This window comes from Haliaeetus leucocephalus, unplaced genomic scaffold, assembly GCF_000737465.1.
Source record: "Haliaeetus leucocephalus isolate CR32 unplaced genomic scaffold, Haliaeetus_leucocephalus-4.0 Scaffold162, whole genome shotgun sequence".
NCBI lineage: Eukaryota > Metazoa > Chordata > Aves > Accipitriformes > Accipitridae > Haliaeetus > Haliaeetus leucocephalus.
The window spans coordinates 4,833,337-4,851,489 of NW_010972598.1; the positions used below are offsets into that span (position 1 = coordinate 4,833,337).

The following is an 18,153-nucleotide window of genomic DNA, read 5'->3' on the forward strand; positions in this document are numbered from 1 at the left end:
TGATGACCTTACAGTGAGGTTCCCCACAAGTTTCTTGAAGTCCTGTTCTAAAATCATGGTTAGGTTAATAGATTTTTTTCAAATAGCCATTGTCAAACTATACAGAATGCTTGATCAAGCTGAGAGTTCATTGATAATTACATTAATAATTTCTGACATGTATGTTTATAAAAATGGTTATTGAAGTGAAAATACAGAAGACCCAGAGTGGCACTATTCAGAAAGTTCCTAATATGTTTGAAATGTTAGTATCAGCAACTATTAATTTCTCTACAAATATGTAATACAATGACAGTAAACTATACTTTCAATGGTGATTCATGTCCTAAGGCTCCAGCATTTCAAGTCAGAGTAGTATAGTATGCAGAAGATGCTAATTTTCTAAAATTAAACTTGCATAACATCTGCAATATTTTTTGTGCCTGAATTTTGAGTGTGCTGGACTTGGGTAACATTGAGTAGGTACAGTAGCTCCTCTCAAACTAAAGAATACAGGCTTTATGACTTAAGCTTTTCTTGTCTGTTCTTCTATTACAGTGTGACAATTTTTTAAAAAAGACAATTTCTGTCAAATTAAAAATGCAAATAACTTACAGTTGTACTGCTCTTCCTCTCTAGGAGCATAAAGAAGGGCACCTTGCATCCCTGCCTCAGGAGGTTTGCAGGTCATTTGTGAAAATAATTGAAGAAGTACTTGGATCTCCCCCAGACCTGGAACTGCTGACACTGGTCTTCAATTTCCTCTTAGCAGTTCATCCACCCACTAATACATATGTTTGTCACAATCCTACCAACTTCTACTTTTCCCTGCACACAGGTAGATATGTCACATTTAACTAGAAAGAAACAATAAGATAAAAATGTAGTCATAAATTAATATCAAAAAAAACCTTTCACTTATAAATTACTATTATATGGCTATATTCTTTGATTGCTATATTATAATAACAATATATAAAAAATTATTTAAGTATTGGGACTTAGTAAAAGTAGTTTAGAGTATTGAGAGACATTATAGTTAGACTTTGCTTGGCTTACTTGGAAAGTTTTCTTCTGTCTGCAGCCATAGATAACCTCTCTGGTGGTTATGTCTTTAACTTTAAAGTTTGCTACTGAGTGGAATGCATAATGTTAGCTGCCTGTATGGACGCATTTGCCTGTGGGCAAATCTTAGAGAAAAACATTTAACTTACCTGTAAATGAAGCTTCTTTATATCATCCTATCTCCATCTCTATTTTCTTGTTTCCTGTTACTGAATTCCTAGAAAAATAAAAAGGCTGAGGAGCATTTTTAGCAAATGATCAGTTGCACTGCAAGATGTCATTGGCAGGCACCATCAGTGCATTGCATACAAGTTACTGAAAGTACCTATGTGCTTTGAGGGGTGCAGATCTAGGACAACAGCTGTCTTTAATATATCTGTACTAGATGATCACTTTGCCAAAATGAGTGATATGAGCTTTAAAAAAATCTTTCTTGCTCTTTTAAAGAATGAGAATGAGAAACTGGTAGATGTATAGTTCATGCTTTAATATTAGCATTATACAATGTTAACCGTTACTGACGTAAACAAGCATCATCCAAGTTTGAAATGTTTTCTCCTTTTGCAGATGCCTGTGTACCTCCAGTTTTAAGAATCAGTTTCAAAGGCAGTACCGTTGTTTTTATCTGTATCTGTCCTCTAATACTAATAGATGTAAAATTCTGAGTAAGAATAGAATGCACTTTTTGACACTTTGAGCCTTATTAGATGAACCTGTTTGAGAACAGCCACCTTTTTTTGACATGGCAAAAAATCAAAGTTATTACTGCTTGTATGCCTGTGAGGACCTGCAATTAAATATAATTACTTTAGAATATCATAATATTTTCAGTGTTCCGAAGTAAAATTTTAAAGATATATCACTAAATGAAAAAAATTGTTCTCAAGTGCTTTTTCTCAGATGCTCATGGGTCAAGCACTTCTCGTTAGCCTCCAGTGATCAGCTGGAAATGTAATCCGGCTACTATGAGTCTAAATATAGCAAGAATGCAAACTTTAAAGCCTTTTATGTAACTTTTCCCCTTATCCTTTCTAGATGGCAAAATTTTTCAGGAGAAAATTGAATCACTTAAGTACCTGAGAAATTCCAGCAGTGGTGGGAAGTCAACAGACAGTTCTGCATTTGTGATTACAACTCCAACTGGATTTACAGCTTTACCACTGGAAGGTAAAATTCTGGAAAAAAAAGGACATTAAGACACAGTCCTTTGGCAGAGGACTAGAGTGCCTTCAAGTGTTACTTTCCCACAGGTATTTCTTACAGAGCTCCCCCTGCCCCTTGGAGCTTGACGCCTGAACAGCAGAGTAAGAAGGATGGAATTGAACACACTACTTAAACTGCTCTTTATTCTCAGGTTGAGACAAATTGCCACATTGATGGCTCAGGCAGCAAAGTGGACCAGAGAGCTGAACAATTTCATTTGTTAAACAGACCTGCTAGAGATGTTTGAGAATGCCTTAACCAGGCAATAGTTGAAATAGTGAGCCATAAACAGCTGTCAGATCTGTGCAAAAAGCATTAGGCTGATGCTTTTCTTTATTTGTGCATAATTGTTAACATCCATCTAAATATAGTATTAAAGTATTGACATTTAGTTATACTGCAGGTATATATACTGTTCCTACATGATAGAGGATGGGAAAGTATATCCTATAAAGAACAACCTAGATACCTTGGTTATATAAATGAAAATGGAATAGTTTTCTAGAAGCAGTCTCATTATATAGCATGCTAAACAAACTGAGGTCTGTAAAGATAACTGCTTTAATCAGTTTTTAATTCCTCTGCTATAGATGCTGAAATAGCATGAAGTTATTAGTTCAAGCTGGTAACTTTTTCAGTTGTCATGCTGTCAGTGTGATGTTTCTTGCATCGTTATTGAATTAGATTTTTAATCATACTTTTTAACACAGATTTGCGTAGGCAATCAACAAATATAACCTGTAAAACAAAAGCTAAAACATGTAACTTAGGCATAAGCCTTTATTTAAGCTCATGGACAATGAGAAATAAATTCTAAATAAAAATGCATAATCTAAGCAAGCGTACCAATATATACAAAATAGGAGTGGAAACAAATTACTCTGATCTAATTTAGCTGCTCTATGTTTTAGATCATGTATGACTTAGCTGTATTCTGTATATCACCAAAGTAATACCTTTTACAACTGATTTCCTGTTGCTGTGTTTCTTAGGAAAAGCAAATTGAGTCTACAAGCACTACTTCAGTTGAAATGGCCTTAGTTCAAGTGTCTTTTATAAAAGCAGTGATATGAAGAACAGACTGCAGTACTAAATAGTATATGGAATTAGTCATTCTCCCATATGGATTATATATGAAATCTTACTCTTATAAATTGAGTACTTTTTTATATCAATAGTACCAAACTGTTGTTCTTGAATAAAGATTATTCATGTGTGCCAGAGGAATACTCAATGTAAATTTTTGTGAAAGTAGGTGTTGAGTGTTGTGTTTCTGAATTTTAATTTCTAAATTTAGATAAAAATGTTTGAAATGGTAGGTTTGTTAGATAACTTGCTACCTGCATGTGGGTTTGCAATTTGTTGCACTACCTGCAAATGTGTGTGCAAGCTTGGCTCTGAGATTGCTACAACAATATAGATCCTTCCTGTAGTCTGAAGGCCAGCTTGGTCTGGCTATGTTTGCATATGTGTGTGTGTGTGTGTGTATATTTATATGTTTGTTATATATATATCTCACTCATTTAAAAAAAACAATATTCCTGTTGTGTCATCATTGCATTAGTACTAAATGATGTAAAGTTTTCAAAAATAATTCTGAATGAACAAAGTCTCCTTATCCTAGACTAACAGAAAGCTTCTTCTACCAGTCTGGTATACAGACTGCTCTCCCTCTTAAAAATATATTTTATGAAAGACATCTGTAATATGCTCTGAAAGTTTGACTGTTTCGGGTCAAACTGTGTGCTTAAAAGGAAGCCCTGTTAAATAAAATATGCAGTGATTTGTTATAAATCTGAAGTATATGTAAAGCCTTAGTGCAAGAGGGTTGGTGAATAGTATTTCAATGTCCACTGAAACATGCCGGTAGATTAGACCTCTTACACAAGAGCTCCCAATAGAGTAACCTGCTCTATTTGACCCTTGTTTTGAGCAAGGAGATTGAGCTAGACAGTCTCCAGAGGTACCAGATTCTAGGAATCTGTACAAATTCCTACTGAAGGTTAGTTGAGAGGATCATAATGTAAATCCAGAAACTGCAGTATATATGCAAAAATTATTTTCCATTTTATATATCTTACAGTTTTGTGACTTGCTAAATAAATGGCTGTGTAATAGTTTACTATCTCTACTTCATCAGCCAAATCTGAGCTATGCTAGGTGTTAAACCAAGTTTTGCCGCATAAAATTAGCTTGGGTCATCACTGTGCTAAGTGTATTTGGAGTGTAACATTGAGGGGAAAAGCTTTTTTCTAGCATAAAAGGAATGCTAAAGATATCCTTATTTCTCTAGGGAACACTTCCAAGGCTAGTGTACAGCAGAAGATAAGCTCTCAGGCACCTAAAAGACTTTGCAAAAGCTTACCAGCATCTCCTACTTCCTCACCTCGAATTCATCGAAAAAGACTAACTGAAAGAATGGGAAGCAGTGTTGATGACCTGCAGATTATTGGCAAGCGTGACTACATTGATCTCCAGGATAGAAGTGGTTTTGTAGGAAGTTCTGAAACCATAAAGAGAGTACAAGAAGAACTCTTTCTTAGCAGTTGTGAGTCTGCAAAAACAGTTTGTGACTCAGAGTTAACATCTGCAGAAACATTTGAAGATATTGCAAAAGAAGAAGAGTTATCTGAAAATGCATTTGAGAGTAAAGAAGCAGATGCAGACCTGAAATGTAATGAAGGTGGTGGTGTTGCAGCTGAGCCATCGCTACGTCGTCCAGACAATCTGAAAGGACTACCTTCATTTCAGAAGAGTCAGAGTAATTTTGCAGGGTTAGGCTTAGCATTTTCGGTTCACGGAAGTTCATCTGCCATTGCTCGCTGGCCAAGCTTTGCTGACAAGAATGTACTTCCTGAAGACTGGGAGAGTCTTGCTTTTTCTTCAGCTAATGAGAATACCCAAAAACCTTCTGAAAGCCCTGATGATAGGTAAGCAGTTAAACAAAATAATAAATTAGCAGTAGCTCAGTATATGAACTCTAACTTCACAGTTCTTGGTCTTGATTATTATACTGCTAAATTTGGAAGTCTGAAAATTAAGAGAGTGTTTTTAATGGCTGTCATAAACCAATTCATTAAGCTTTTAGTCTATCGAATTGCATTGTTTGAATTTTTGCATTATTTACATAGCAAACTTTAAAAATCAGGAATTTTGCTATCTGCAGTAGAAGTCGGAATTTGTAATGTTAGCTCACAAAAAAATCTCAAGCAAGTAGTTCTGGTCAGATTATCCTTTTTGCTATCTGCCATCCAAAAATAAATGTTAATGAAGAGTGATAATAGGAGTATTAGAGAAATGTTTGCCACATTTCTTCCTCCTCCTGCACCTGAGAGTAGCTAACAATTATCCATTTTTCTTGTCTCCTGTTGTAGACAAACTGTGGTAAAACACATTCCTCTGTTTTCAGATGTACAGAAGACTGTCTTGTGCTTATCTGTTGTGGATTATATGACCTCTTGCGTGGAGTTCTCCTAATCCTACCAGATGTCATGCTAGATGATGTGATGGACAAGCTTATCCAACCTGATTATCTTATAGTTCTTGTGAACCACCCATCTCCTCTCATACAACAAGGAGTCATTAAAGTAGGCCTCTATAAAATGTTTTCAGCTAAAAAGTTGTGAACTGGCATAGCTAACATGTTGGAAACATGAAGTTTTGTTAATATTTTTAATTTTGCTTTCTTCAGTTTTCTAGGTTTACTTCTGAGTTTTAAGATGTGCTTCCACACCCACAGATTTAAAAACAAACAAAAAACCCAAACCCAACACAACACAAACATAGAATCTTTCAATAAATAATTATAGTCCATGATCTAAGCCAGAGGCCTTAGGAGCCTATGACAGCATTACTGATGTAAATGAAAACGACAATGCAGAAAGTCGGTGACCATCTTGTCAAGATTAAACACTTGATGCACTATGTTAAATTAAGGTGCAAGGAAAGTTTTGACTTCTAGCACAGCTGACTTTCAGTTATTCTGGGGAGTGTGTCATCCACACACTTGTGGCCTGAACACGGACTTCAGGCTTCAAGATGTTTTCAGAGATTTTTGTAGTATTGGCAACGACAATGTTTGTGGATGATAATATTATATAGATGAACTTGTATTTTAATTTCAAGAAGAATAAGATTATATGGCTTCATTAACAAAATGATCCAAAAAATCATGTGTGCACTTGCATACACACTAAAGTGCAGGATTTAACAAGTACAAAAAGTTTGAATGTATTTATGTATGCATTCTGTAACTTATGTGTGTGTCCTAGTTTCAGCTGGGATAGAGTTAATTGTCTTCCTAGTAGCTGGTACAGTGCTATGTTTTGAGTTCAGTATGTGAAGAATGTTGATAACACACTGATGTTTTCAGTTGTTGCCAAGTAGTATTTAGACTAAGTCAAGGATTTTTCAGCTTCTCATGCCCAGCCAGCGAGAAAGGTGGAGGGGCACAAGAAGCTGGCACAGGACACAGCCAGGACAGCTGACCCAAAGTGGCCAACGTGGTATTCCATACCATGCGACGCCACATCTAGTATAGAAACTTGGGGGGAGTAGGTGTGGGGGGAATCGCTGCTCAGGGACTAGCTGGGTGTTGATCGGCAGGTGATGAGCAATTGCCCTGCGCATCATTTGTACATTCCAATCCTTTTATTATTGCTGTTGTCATTTTATTAGTGTTAACATTATCATTATTAGTTTCTTCTTTTCTGTTCTATTAAACTGTTCTTATCTCAACCCACAAGTTTTACTTTTCCTGATTTTTCTCCCCCATCCCACTGGGTGGGGGGGTAGTGAGTGAGCGGCTGCGTGGCGCTTAGTTGCTGGCTGGGGTTAAACCACGACAGTGTGTGACTTCATCTCCCCCAAACTTGACTAAAAACCTAAGAGTCGTCAGATTAAAAGGATAAAGTCAGCTGTCAGTTTTAACAAGGACAGTGTAGATTGCACTTGCAATAGTGCAATTGATGTTTTTAATCTGAAACTTTAAAAATTTTTATTTCAAACTGTTCAAATTGCAGACAAGACCTTAACTTTCAAGGGAGTTATATTACATGTTCACATTATAATTATGCATTTGTTTTTTAGTTGTTGGATGCATATTTCAACAGAGCAAGGAGGGAACAGAAGGAGAAATTTTTAAAGAATCGTGGCTTCTCCTTGCTAGCCAACCAGCTGTACCTTCACCAGGGGACTCAGGAAGTTGTAGAGTGCTTTTTGGAAATGCTCTTTGGCCGCTCTGTTGGCTTGGATGAAGAGTAAGTACTGCTTTGCTTTTGCATCCTGTAACTTAATATTTGAACTACAAGCAGTGCACTTTGCTGGAGGCAAAGATGTGATAGCTTTCTAATTCCTATTGTCTTCCTAGTAGTCAGCAACCCTAGAAAAAAAGTTCCTTCGAAACTGTTTTGAAATGTTTTGCTTGTAGCTTTAACATTTAAATGTATTAAACTTCTTATGACAATTGTATGGCCCTTAAGCTGTTCAGAAGCAACTTTATCTGATGGGTGCTGCCAGCTGGGATCTTCTAAACCCTCAGCCCTTCTGAGGGCCTCAGAGGCCTTTGCACTTCAAATGTCCTGTAATCAGTTTAATTCTTCCTATTCTTTCTGATCCTGTGTGAAACTGATTTATATCCTTAGAAGTTTTAAGTAGCAGTCACTAGACTTCTGCTGCTGCATTTTGGTAGGTGACTAAGGAAAAAGCTTGATGCCACAGCTGCTTCCTTGGCTTGGCCTTGAGTTTAAATCCCTATTTCCTTTAGGGAAAATCCTACAGGTACACCATTTCCTTGAACCAAAGAGCCACCTCATATTGACAGGAAAGGAGATTACCTTTAAGCAGACAATTATCTAAGTAAATAGTATTTTTTAGAATTAGTGTGACTGCTTAATGACTGTACAGGGAGAACATGCAGCTAAGTATAGTCAGCAGTGCAAAAATCTTGCACAAACCTCCTTCTCAGTTGCTGCCTCTGCAGGGTTTGTAGCCAAATCACTTCTGCCTGTTGGCCTGATCTTCACATCCCACCCCACACCCCACCCCCCACAAAAAAAAACCAAAAACAAAAAAACCCTGTTTGACTGCAAGATTTAAACCTGGCTGCTTAACTAGCCCCAAAGAGAACTGTTATTTCCTCAGGATTGATTATGGGGCTGGGAAGGTAATTCTAATGTCTCAGGCTTTTAGGACTGTGTGTAAGTCATGTGATGGGCTGATAACCTTAGAGTAATCTAATTTCTTAGTGCACAAGTAATACAGAATCTGAAGCACTGTTCTGAATTCTACAATCGCAATAAGCCAGAAGTTGCCGAACTTAATTAAACTTCAGCAGTAATGGATGTAAGATATCAAACCTCCTGTCAGTCAGTATATTATTATATTGATGCCAAGCTGTATCTGGTTTCTTGATAGTGTCTGTGCCTGTTGTAACACTTATAAGATGCATCATCTTTCCAGTAATTTTTCTACACTGATTACAAACCCCCTCTGTTTTCATGAAGTCTATGTTGTAGACAGTTGGCAGTTAGCTGAAGCTTCACACATATTTTTAGGCACTTCCATTTCCTTGTTGCTCTTTGAAGTGTTTATTTTGCTCTTATTTCCTTTAGTAGACAGGCATTGTTACTGCAGTGAAACTTAGGAAAATGCCATCTACATCTTTGCCAAAATACTGGCATAGACTGGTATTCCAGTTGCATATACTAGTTGCATATACCAGGTTCCTATTTTAAGGATGTCACTCACTTATATTTATGTTAATAGATTTGATCTGGAAGATGTCAAGAATGTTGGACTCTTTCAAAAATGGTGTGTCATTCCTGTTCTGGGTCTTATAGAGAACTCTCTGTATGATAATGTTCTGCTGCATAACTGCTTCTGTCTCCTGCTACAAATCATAAATTCCTGCTCAAAAGTTGCAGACCTACTGCTCGATAATGGTTTGCTCTATGTGTTGTGTAATACACTGGCTGCTCTCAACGGACTGGAAACAAAGTGAGTATTGTATCAGTTGCTGTAAAATAGTCCAGGCACAACCTTAAGTCTAGCAAAAATTACTGTATTGTATTTGTTCTACTTTCTAAAATGATCAGAAAGCATGTACAAAATAACACTGTTTTTGAGGTTTTCAGCTTTATACCCGTAAGTGAAAGTTAATTCAGTTCAAACGGTGGAATATAAAATGTTCTTTCCACACCTTAAACTTTCAAGTGAAATGACATTTTAAAATGCACGTTTGTTGCATGGTGTGCACTTTGGATGCTCGTCATAATAAACTTGCCAGAACAGTAAGATAAAGGCCCAGGAGATGGTAGCATTCTACTGTATCTATAGCCAAAGTTAAAACTGCAGGAAAAGTCTCTCCTGTGCTGCCTGTGATTTAGTAGTTCAGATTTTGAGTAACTTAAGTGACTTCATGAATTACAAACATTCTGTACTCTAAGAAAGCTTATACAGTGAAGGAAGGAGAAATGGCGTTTTGTTAATTCATTTCATCAGCTGGTATCCTGAAGAAAGAGACAGACTTCCCTTTTACCCCAGTATAGTTTTAGTTCAGCATGGCTACAAAATTGAGATATTGCCCTGAATTTTTTTTTTTGAGAAATACAGGACTTCAAACCTGTTCTTTAACTTAGAAATCTGATAATAATAATACATCATTGCTTTTCCAATAAAACTTTGTTACAATTTTAACGTTAGAATGTCTCAAAGATTTGCAGGCATCCAATCTGTCAAAGTTAACACTGAAGAGGTGTCTTTGACAATTTTCTATCCTTCAGCAGTAATGTTTTTATATGAAGTACAATATAATGTTAGGTACGGTTGTCATAATTAGCAAGGGGGATAGTAATGGGTCTTGTTATGGGTTATAATCTACTAGAACTGTCATGTTTGTGACAACTACAACTTTGTTTGCAGCATTCCCTTGAATGACTACAAGTTACTTGCCTGTGATATACAACAGCTGCTGGTAGCAGTTGCAATTCATGCCTGCAGCTCCTCAGGTTCTCAATATTTTCGTGTTATTGAAGACCTCATTGTGCTGCTTGGGCATCTTCAAAATAGTAAAAGTGCAAGGATGCGAAGTAAGTTATCTGCTTATTCTGAAGGTCATGGGACTGGAGAAATAAATCCCTTCCCCACTGATTTTTGTTTAAATTGATATTCCTGCCAAGGGAGAAGGGGGAGTTCTCTGGTGATGGTCGTCTTTGTCTTCTAAGTGGTTCTCAAGGTAGTAGTTTTCCTCAGGAGCCTGCCTTGTGGTAAAGAATTGAGTCCTCGTAATTTGAACAAACAGTGATTGTAAAAGTTCATTAAGGGTATTTAAATGGAAATGTTCTACACAGTTGCATTTAGCTTATTTCAGAGTAATCAAATTCAATGGCTTTTCCATGACAACTCACTTGTGTACTGTCTGTGGAATAGTGATGTGACTTTGTCTTCTGTGGATCAAGAGTTTTACAGCTCTTGACGCATTTTGTGTTCTTTTACTTTTTACAAACATCTGGCAAAAAGTCTTGAAGACATGTAAAGAATGTTTTATGTCCTTTGTATGCCTCTCTCTGTAGACATGGCAGTTGTTCTGCAGTTAAGAGTTCTTCAAGCAGCTATTGAATTAATAAAAACAACAGCAACCCAAGATGCTCAGGAGCAGGCCGGTTCTGTCCCATCACCATCTGCACCACATCGTGCAATGTTTCAAAAGCGTAAAGGCATTGCTGGTGAGTAGCAAAAGTGTAGTATTCTTGTACTTTCTCCTGTATGTATTACTTTCAAACTGTAATTTCAGTATACAACAAATGAGTCCTGTTGCTTTGCTTTTTCTGTGGACTGGCTTTATAAATATTTATTTATTTTGAATAGTGTAGCCTTGTACCCATTTTGAACTTGTGGGGGTTTTGTATTAGGAGGAGGGAGTGGGGTATGAAAATGAAACCTCAGTCACCTTATTCTCACTGCAGTGTCTAAAGCCAGGTATTGCCTTCTTCTGGGATTCTCTTGAATTCACAAGTTGCTTAGTAAAGATGTTTTTAAAGTAATTCATAGTGGGTTTAATAGCCAACTTCACAGTAAGGAAATACCAAAATAAAGTTAGTGCTTGTAACTTTAACACAGCTATGACATAGGGATTGCATTGTTGCACAACTTTTAATTAGTGATCATCCTGAAGTAAATACCTGGCACTCCCAAATTTATTGTTGGGAATGGGAGATTCCCAGATTCCACTGTGGTTGTGCTTGCAAAACGTTTGTGCAGTTCTAGCTCTAGCAGTAATACTTTCTCTGTATTTGATAGCTTGTGAATCATTCTGTAAAGGTTTTGGTATCTTCTGGCTGAAAATGGATTTTGTGTATCTCATACAAATGAAGCTGCATTTAAGACTTTGTAGAAGATACAATTTAAAAACTGGACATGTATTGGAGTTTTTTTAAAAAAAAAAAACCAAAACAAACCACTATTATTCCCTGTTTACTATGGGAATGTTTCTCTTGATATGGTCAGCTTTTGAGGCCCCTCTCCATCAGCCTGGTAAATATAATGAAAATATTTTTACATTAGTGAATCTGCTAAGGCACTAAAGGAAAAAAAAATAGTTATTTCCAAAAGAAGCAAGTACAGTCAAGACCTACCAGTTCATTTCAACAAAATTTTAGGGAATACTCTCATAAGTTAGAAATAGTACTTCTATCAAAATTAGTGACAATGGATATGGTACAAAATGTGTGTGTTTATAAGCTGTTAATATAACTGACTCATCATTTGTGCTCATAAAGCTCCTTTCCAATATGCAGTAACTTTTTGTTGTATCATGAATTTTTAATCCTTTATCCTAAAAATACAGTAAAACCAGGAGTAAAATACTGTGGTGTTGTACAAGAAATCTGATCTTGAGACTAACTCATCTCATGGTATCACTTTTTGAATATTATATGTTTATTTTCATATAGAAAAGCTTTTAAAATAAAGATACAAACATCCAAATGACACTTATGTTCCCTTCAATATTAATGTATTTCAAATGTTCTGTTTTCTTAAATGATATGAACTCTTTGGATGAAAGCAGTTGCTGAGTGACTAATTTTTTGTGCATTTTAGTAGGATGTTATTAATGCTTCTCTGCTTAAAGGCTCCAGAAAGTTTTCACTTGCTCAGTCTGATGCTTTGCTGATGAAAATGCGCTCACTAGCCAGTGAGGAGTTCAACATGATGATGCAGCGGAGAATGAGCCAAGAAAATCCTATCCAAGCCACTGAGACTGAGTTTGTACAAAGGTTACAGAGGCTGACTGTTCTAGCTGTTAACAGGCTCATTTATTTAGGTAGGACTTCTTGTTGTTCATTTCTGTTTTGACAGAGCCAATGTAGTGCAATATGAAAAATGGATTCTTGCTTTTGGAGTGTTGATGTGTTTGAGAGGAAAGATAATACCATTGACGCTAGTTTAATGGATTTAACCATAAAAACATCATTGTCTCTGTGGTTTGTGTCTCGGTATTATGTAACTGACAATCTGGATACAGTTTTTATCCGAATGAACTGAACAAGTTGTTTTAATTCTATGTTAGTCCATTCATGTGTTAACTGCCTGAATTATTATGTGAATATTTAACTCTGCCCAAGGGAGCATCTGCTCTCTTAAAATGCATCCGTTTGCATGTTTCTATGAAAAGGCTACATTTGTTAGCAAAACTTGATGACTTTGGGGGCTAGTTCAAATTCCACAGAAGCAAAAGAAAGAGTAAGTATGCCAACTATAGTAGTAAAGGCAGTATATGATTTAATGCCAACTAAAGGATCATGGGATTCTCTTGCTTGAGATGGTACTGATCAATATGTGCCTCTTAAATTTTAAGCATCTGCTGAAGAGTGCCTTGATGTACTGGGTATAACAGAAAACACAAGTCAAAGCAGACTTTCAACATCCCAACTGGAAGTTCCTGAAGAGGAAGGGCAGCAAGAACTGCCTAGCAAAACAAATCCTCTTCTTAAAGAAATGTTCAAAATGTTGGTGGAAGGAATCAAAGTATCCATTGTAAGTAATTCCATGTTGTCTTCATTAAAGCATATCTCATAAGGTTCCTTTATTAGGAACTTCTCATGCATAAAGTCTTCTGTCCATAAATGCTTTTTTTACTGCCTCTCTCAGTTCAGCTGTGGCATTAAAAACCTCTGTTCAGCTTCCCAGTTACTTTGCTGTTATAAAATAGTAAATGCATCTGTTTTGATTTTTAGCTTAACATTTAGCAAAATTCTGCTTCTTGGAACAAGCACACAAAGGTTGAAGACTTCTGTGTAGTCCACAAATTTGCTTTGTCTCTTAAACCTCAAGGTTTAACTTTGCTGGAGCCAATAAAACAAGATCATTTGTGCATCCACAGATGATGAAGAGTTTCTGAGCAATTTGTGTCTCTAATATATTTTAAAGTTGGGAAGGGGAGCTCTTTTTTCAATTGTTGCCAAAGGGCTGAGAGTTTTCTCTTCTAGCATACAGGCTTTAGCGTGTCAACCTTTCCAAGGTGATCAGGTTTTGCTTGGGTAATTGGAAATGGTTTTATTGGAAAACTTAACTTACTGCTTCTTGCCTCTATTTCTCTTAGGTCATCTTTATAAAAAGTAGCTCAACCTAATTTTCTTTCAAGGTCTGGAAAATTGAGCTTGTTAGGTCTGTTATCTTTCCATCATGCCATACTTGTAGTACTTTTCAAAGGTGGCAGGTTTCTTCTTGTGAGCACAAGCACCTCCATCCAATGCCTGGTTTCTAATCTTTTGAGGTAATCCATTCAGAAACCAGTGATTAACATAGGGCTATTCATTAAAATAAACAAAACCCTCTGATTTTTAAACCTTCTACATCACAATTTTTGCTTTTTGGATTGTTGTATGGTCCCTCTAACTGAATACCCAGTTTAGTTAGGAGTTGCATTCCTAATATTGGCAGACTGAGAAAAATATGCTTATTTTATTAGAATGAACAAACCCCTCTCTCATTTTTAGTAGAATGCCTTTTAACCTGTAATAATAATCAGTAATCTAAAATTAAACACTTTATTTTGGTAGAGAAATCTTTATTGCCTTACATTTTGATCCTATCAACTGTGTTTGTTTTGTAATGTGAAAAACTTGGCAAAAGGAAGCCCTAACCCTGTAATACTAAAAAATTGTCTCTTTTTCTTAGGGCACCAGCAGAATGAACACACCGAAGCAGCAGTGGAAGAGAATCCTCTTGTCATGTAAGGACACGTTCCGTACACAACTTGGGAGGCTTCTTGTGCACAACTTGTCTCCGGCAAGGCCACTGCAAGAGAGGAGGCTGGCTTTGGAGTTGGTACATGAAATAAACAATCAAGAGATTATGCGTGACTGTCTCAGCCCAACTTTGCAAGTAAGCTCAAGGGTGTTTGAGAGAAGTTTGTAAAACGTGTATTCAATTTTTTTGTTTAAATTTCACAATTATGTAGAACTGTATGTGGCTACAGTTGTTAACTGCTCTTTTAGCAATGTTTAGTGTAATGACAAATTAATGTCATACAAAATGCCTGTGTGTACCTCTGCAATTGCTATATTATCCCGAGGGTAGGTTTTGTAAGAGGCAAGATAGGATTATGTCTGGATATATTTACCCCATAGCACATCAAACATCACATTTCCTGTGTAGTGCAGAAACAAAAGGTGGTTTTAACATGAAGAATTTTACTGAGGATGCTAGAAGTTAAGGTACCCTGAAAAAGCAGATTAATGAAGGAATTACCCTTGCCTTGGAACTCTAACTGCAGACTTCCTGAAACTTTTAAGAACTGATTGCCACTAGATTTTAAGAGGCAGTCAGTCCTCAATCAAAGCAGTTTCTCTATCTTTTCTTATTTAGCCTTTATTAATTCTTAAAGTGGGATTGTGTATTCTATGTTCTTAACTCAAATAGCTGAACACTTTCTCCCTGCTCCTCTGGGTTTGTCAGGAAAAAGCTTTTTTGATTGTACTCTGTTAGTGCAAGCTTTAGAGAAAGCATTTCTTAGAGCCACAATTAGGAATCGGGTAGGAATGTTGCTGTTTGAGATCTTCAGGAACTGCAAGAATGAAATAAATTATTTAAGACATTGACACAGTTTGAGTCAGTGTATACTAAGGAGAGAAAGTATTTATTGGATGAACCTATGACATTTATGTGTTTCTGGTCACATATACATTATTCAATTAAATTAACACTTTTACTACTAAGAAGAGTTGATATACTAGCAATGGCTTCTTTGGGGGAGTGTCATGTTGAATGCTTTTACAGGCTGTGTCTGCTTAACTTCATTATCTGTCAGCTCTAATTTAATTTATCAGACAAGGTGTAGCATTCTTGGCAGGCAAAATTAGGAGTCTCTGGTACGTATTCCCTGAAGTATAAACAAGGCTTTAGGAGCTGAGTACTTGGAAAAGAAACTTAGCTTTCCTGTAAGCCATTTGAAAAGTCACAAGATGCTGGGGTAAGTTTTATCATATGGAGGATTAAATTCAGCATATTCTTTCTAGTTTTATAGAAGCTTGTCTTCAAACATAAAAGCAACCATTTTTTTAAATAACGGAAAAATTAGTAGAAGCAGCAATCTGTCCAGACTGACTAGAAAAGGGAATGAAGTTGGAGGAAAAAACTGCTCAGTGTTGTATTGTGGGAATGAGAATGACCCTACATCTGTTTTCCCTTCTTCCCTTCTTTTCATCTTCTAGCATGGACCTAAATTAATGCTCTATTTATATGAGTTAATGCACAATCACAGTGATGAAATGACCAAAGAAGAGCAAAGAGCAGCAGGAGACTTTGTGAATACATTGAAATGTTGTGGCTATAAATGCATTCCCCTGAGCCCACGACCAAAGCCAGATCTAATAAAAGCTTTGAAAGAGGTTTGTGAATGAAAACTTTATTTCAAAAACTGGGTATATTTGAGACAATTGTCTGTTATGTGGGATCAGAGTCTTACTGTAGACAGTGATTTTGTTTGCTTGGTGCATGGCTTATGCTTTTGGGGATTCTCTTTGGGTTCTGAATATTTCTGTCACATGTACTCAACACTTCACAGCAAGCTCACATGTTAATGCTTCTTGGTTAAGCGTTTTACTTAATCCAGGTAAAGGTGAGAGTTCATAATAAGCTACTAGTATCTCTCATTGTCAGGAAAAAAAAAAGTTATGGTTCCTTGCAAAAAGTTACAAAATTATTTCTAAATATAATAAAACTGCAAGAACTGAAATGAAGTCTTGATGGTTTTAAATGCCATGAAGATATCAGTTGAACAGTTCTGTCAGTCTTCCTTTTTTAAACTGGCCTATCCTTTAGCCTCTGCTTCCTTAGTTTTTCCATCTAAAAAAAAAAAAAGTAGCATGTAAAACTTCCTTTCAGGATCAGAAGAAATATGAGATGGAAGAAGGTATAAACAAAGCTGCTTGGGAGAAGACAATGGCTAATAATCGGCAAAAGTAAGTGCCTTTTTAAAGGGGCTGCACAAACTCTGTAAGAATGTTCTCTGTTCAGTACACCCTATTGCAAAGTTGCTTATGTGATGATTACAGGTGTTTTTTCAAATTAACAGTATTGCTAGCTTTTGATATTTTTTTACCATTATAAAAACAGTTTGATTGTAGGTATATGCATTTTGATAGGTTGTATAGTAAATGGCATTGTGTGAACTTCAGAACACTGAATCGTTTTACATTTGGCATTTCACCCTTAGTTTTACAGGTGGTGTATCTGTCCAATCACCTCTCCTGTTGCTGTGGTCTGTGCAATTAAATGTGAGGCAAATGTCCCTGCAACTAACCCTGATATTCAATGAATAAAATACCATTATATTCAGCATAGTATTTGAACACTTTTGTGAGCTACGTAGACTACTGCTACTTGGCATAATGTAAATTTCAGTAGCTTGTGGTAGAGTAAGAGGTTCTTTCCGTTAATTTACATTTCAGGCTTTGCCATAAAAATTAGATCTGAGATGCACATGCAACATGCTTCAATGTAGGCAACTGTAGTAGCTGTAAAAGTCAGCTTAGTCAAGTCTGTCCAGATAAGAGATAAGACTTTATGTTGAATAACTTAAGAGATTTGAGCAGTGGTAAATTACTGTTCTTACTTCAGATTTTTATTGTAATGAGTATACATTAATAAGTAAAACATGCTAATATATGGCCGTCAATCTTCTGATTGGCTTGGCTTGACTTTGGCCACAAGTAATAGCTTTTTTTGAAGGCTAAGAAGCAGAAGGTATTCATGAGTCTTGTGAAAATTATATAGGCTAAGTTGCTCTGCATCTGCTGTAACAAGAACTATGGATATCTCCTGCCAAACTGATTGTATTTTATAAGGGGTTTTGGTGTCTTGCCATCCCTTTTCAGTGTGTTTGACATTTTAAAACACAACTCTTTTTCCTCAGTCTCTTTCAACGTCTGGATACAAAATCTAAAGACATTTCTAAAATAGCTGGAGACATCACACAAGCTGTGTCTCTGTCACAAGGAATGGAAAGGAAGAAAGTAATCCAGCACATCAGGGGGATGTATAAGGCAGAGCTAAGTGCCAGCAGGCATTGGCAGGAGCTTGTTCAGCAGCTTACCCATGATCGGTAAGTCGTTCTCTCATCTCGGTGAAAAAGCAGGAGAGGCTCAAAGCCTGACACGTGCTTCTCATTCTACTTAAAGGCACATGAAATGTAGATGATAGTAAAATTAGAATTACTTGCTTTTGCTAATCATCTGTTGGTTAAAGACTTGTAAAATACTTGATTTATTCTCCTATTTTTTGGGGTGAGTAGCCAAGTAGTATTTCTATACCATTTAGACAGGGGTTTTGTCAGATACATTTTGCTGTGCGGAATAGAATGAAGAATGTCACGAAGTTTTCATATCTTGCTTTCCATTGATGGAG

The 18,153-nt window shown here is 36.4% G+C and overlaps 1 protein-coding gene across 3 annotated transcripts in view; it reads left to right on the forward strand.

Annotated features, from left to right (window-relative positions):
* Nucleotides 1–18,153, forward strand: part of LYST (lysosomal trafficking regulator) — a 68,159-nt gene that overhangs the window by 30,425 nt on the left and 19,581 nt on the right. For 2 of the 3 annotated variants that reach the window (XM_010562631.1, XM_010562632.1), the window contains exons 20-33: nt 619–817; nt 2,080–2,211; nt 4,541–5,177; nt 5,657–5,834; nt 7,336–7,505; nt 9,013–9,243; nt 10,168–10,334; nt 10,818–10,970; nt 12,377–12,568; nt 13,103–13,281; nt 14,425–14,631; nt 15,960–16,136; nt 16,633–16,709; nt 17,663–17,851. In XM_010562631.1, coding sequence (XP_010560933.1) covers nt 619–817; nt 2,080–2,211; nt 4,541–5,177; nt 5,657–5,834; nt 7,336–7,505; nt 9,013–9,243; nt 10,168–10,334; nt 10,818–10,970; nt 12,377–12,568; nt 13,103–13,281; nt 14,425–14,631; nt 15,960–16,136; nt 16,633–16,709; nt 17,663–17,851 — 2,888 coding nt within the window. The remainder of the gene's footprint in view (nt 1–618; nt 818–2,079; nt 2,212–4,540; nt 5,178–5,656; nt 5,835–7,335; nt 7,506–9,012; nt 9,244–10,167; nt 10,335–10,817; nt 10,971–12,376; nt 12,569–13,102; nt 13,282–14,424; nt 14,632–15,959; nt 16,137–16,632; nt 16,710–17,662; nt 17,852–18,153) is intronic. The other variant, XM_010562633.1, reaches the window with a different exon arrangement.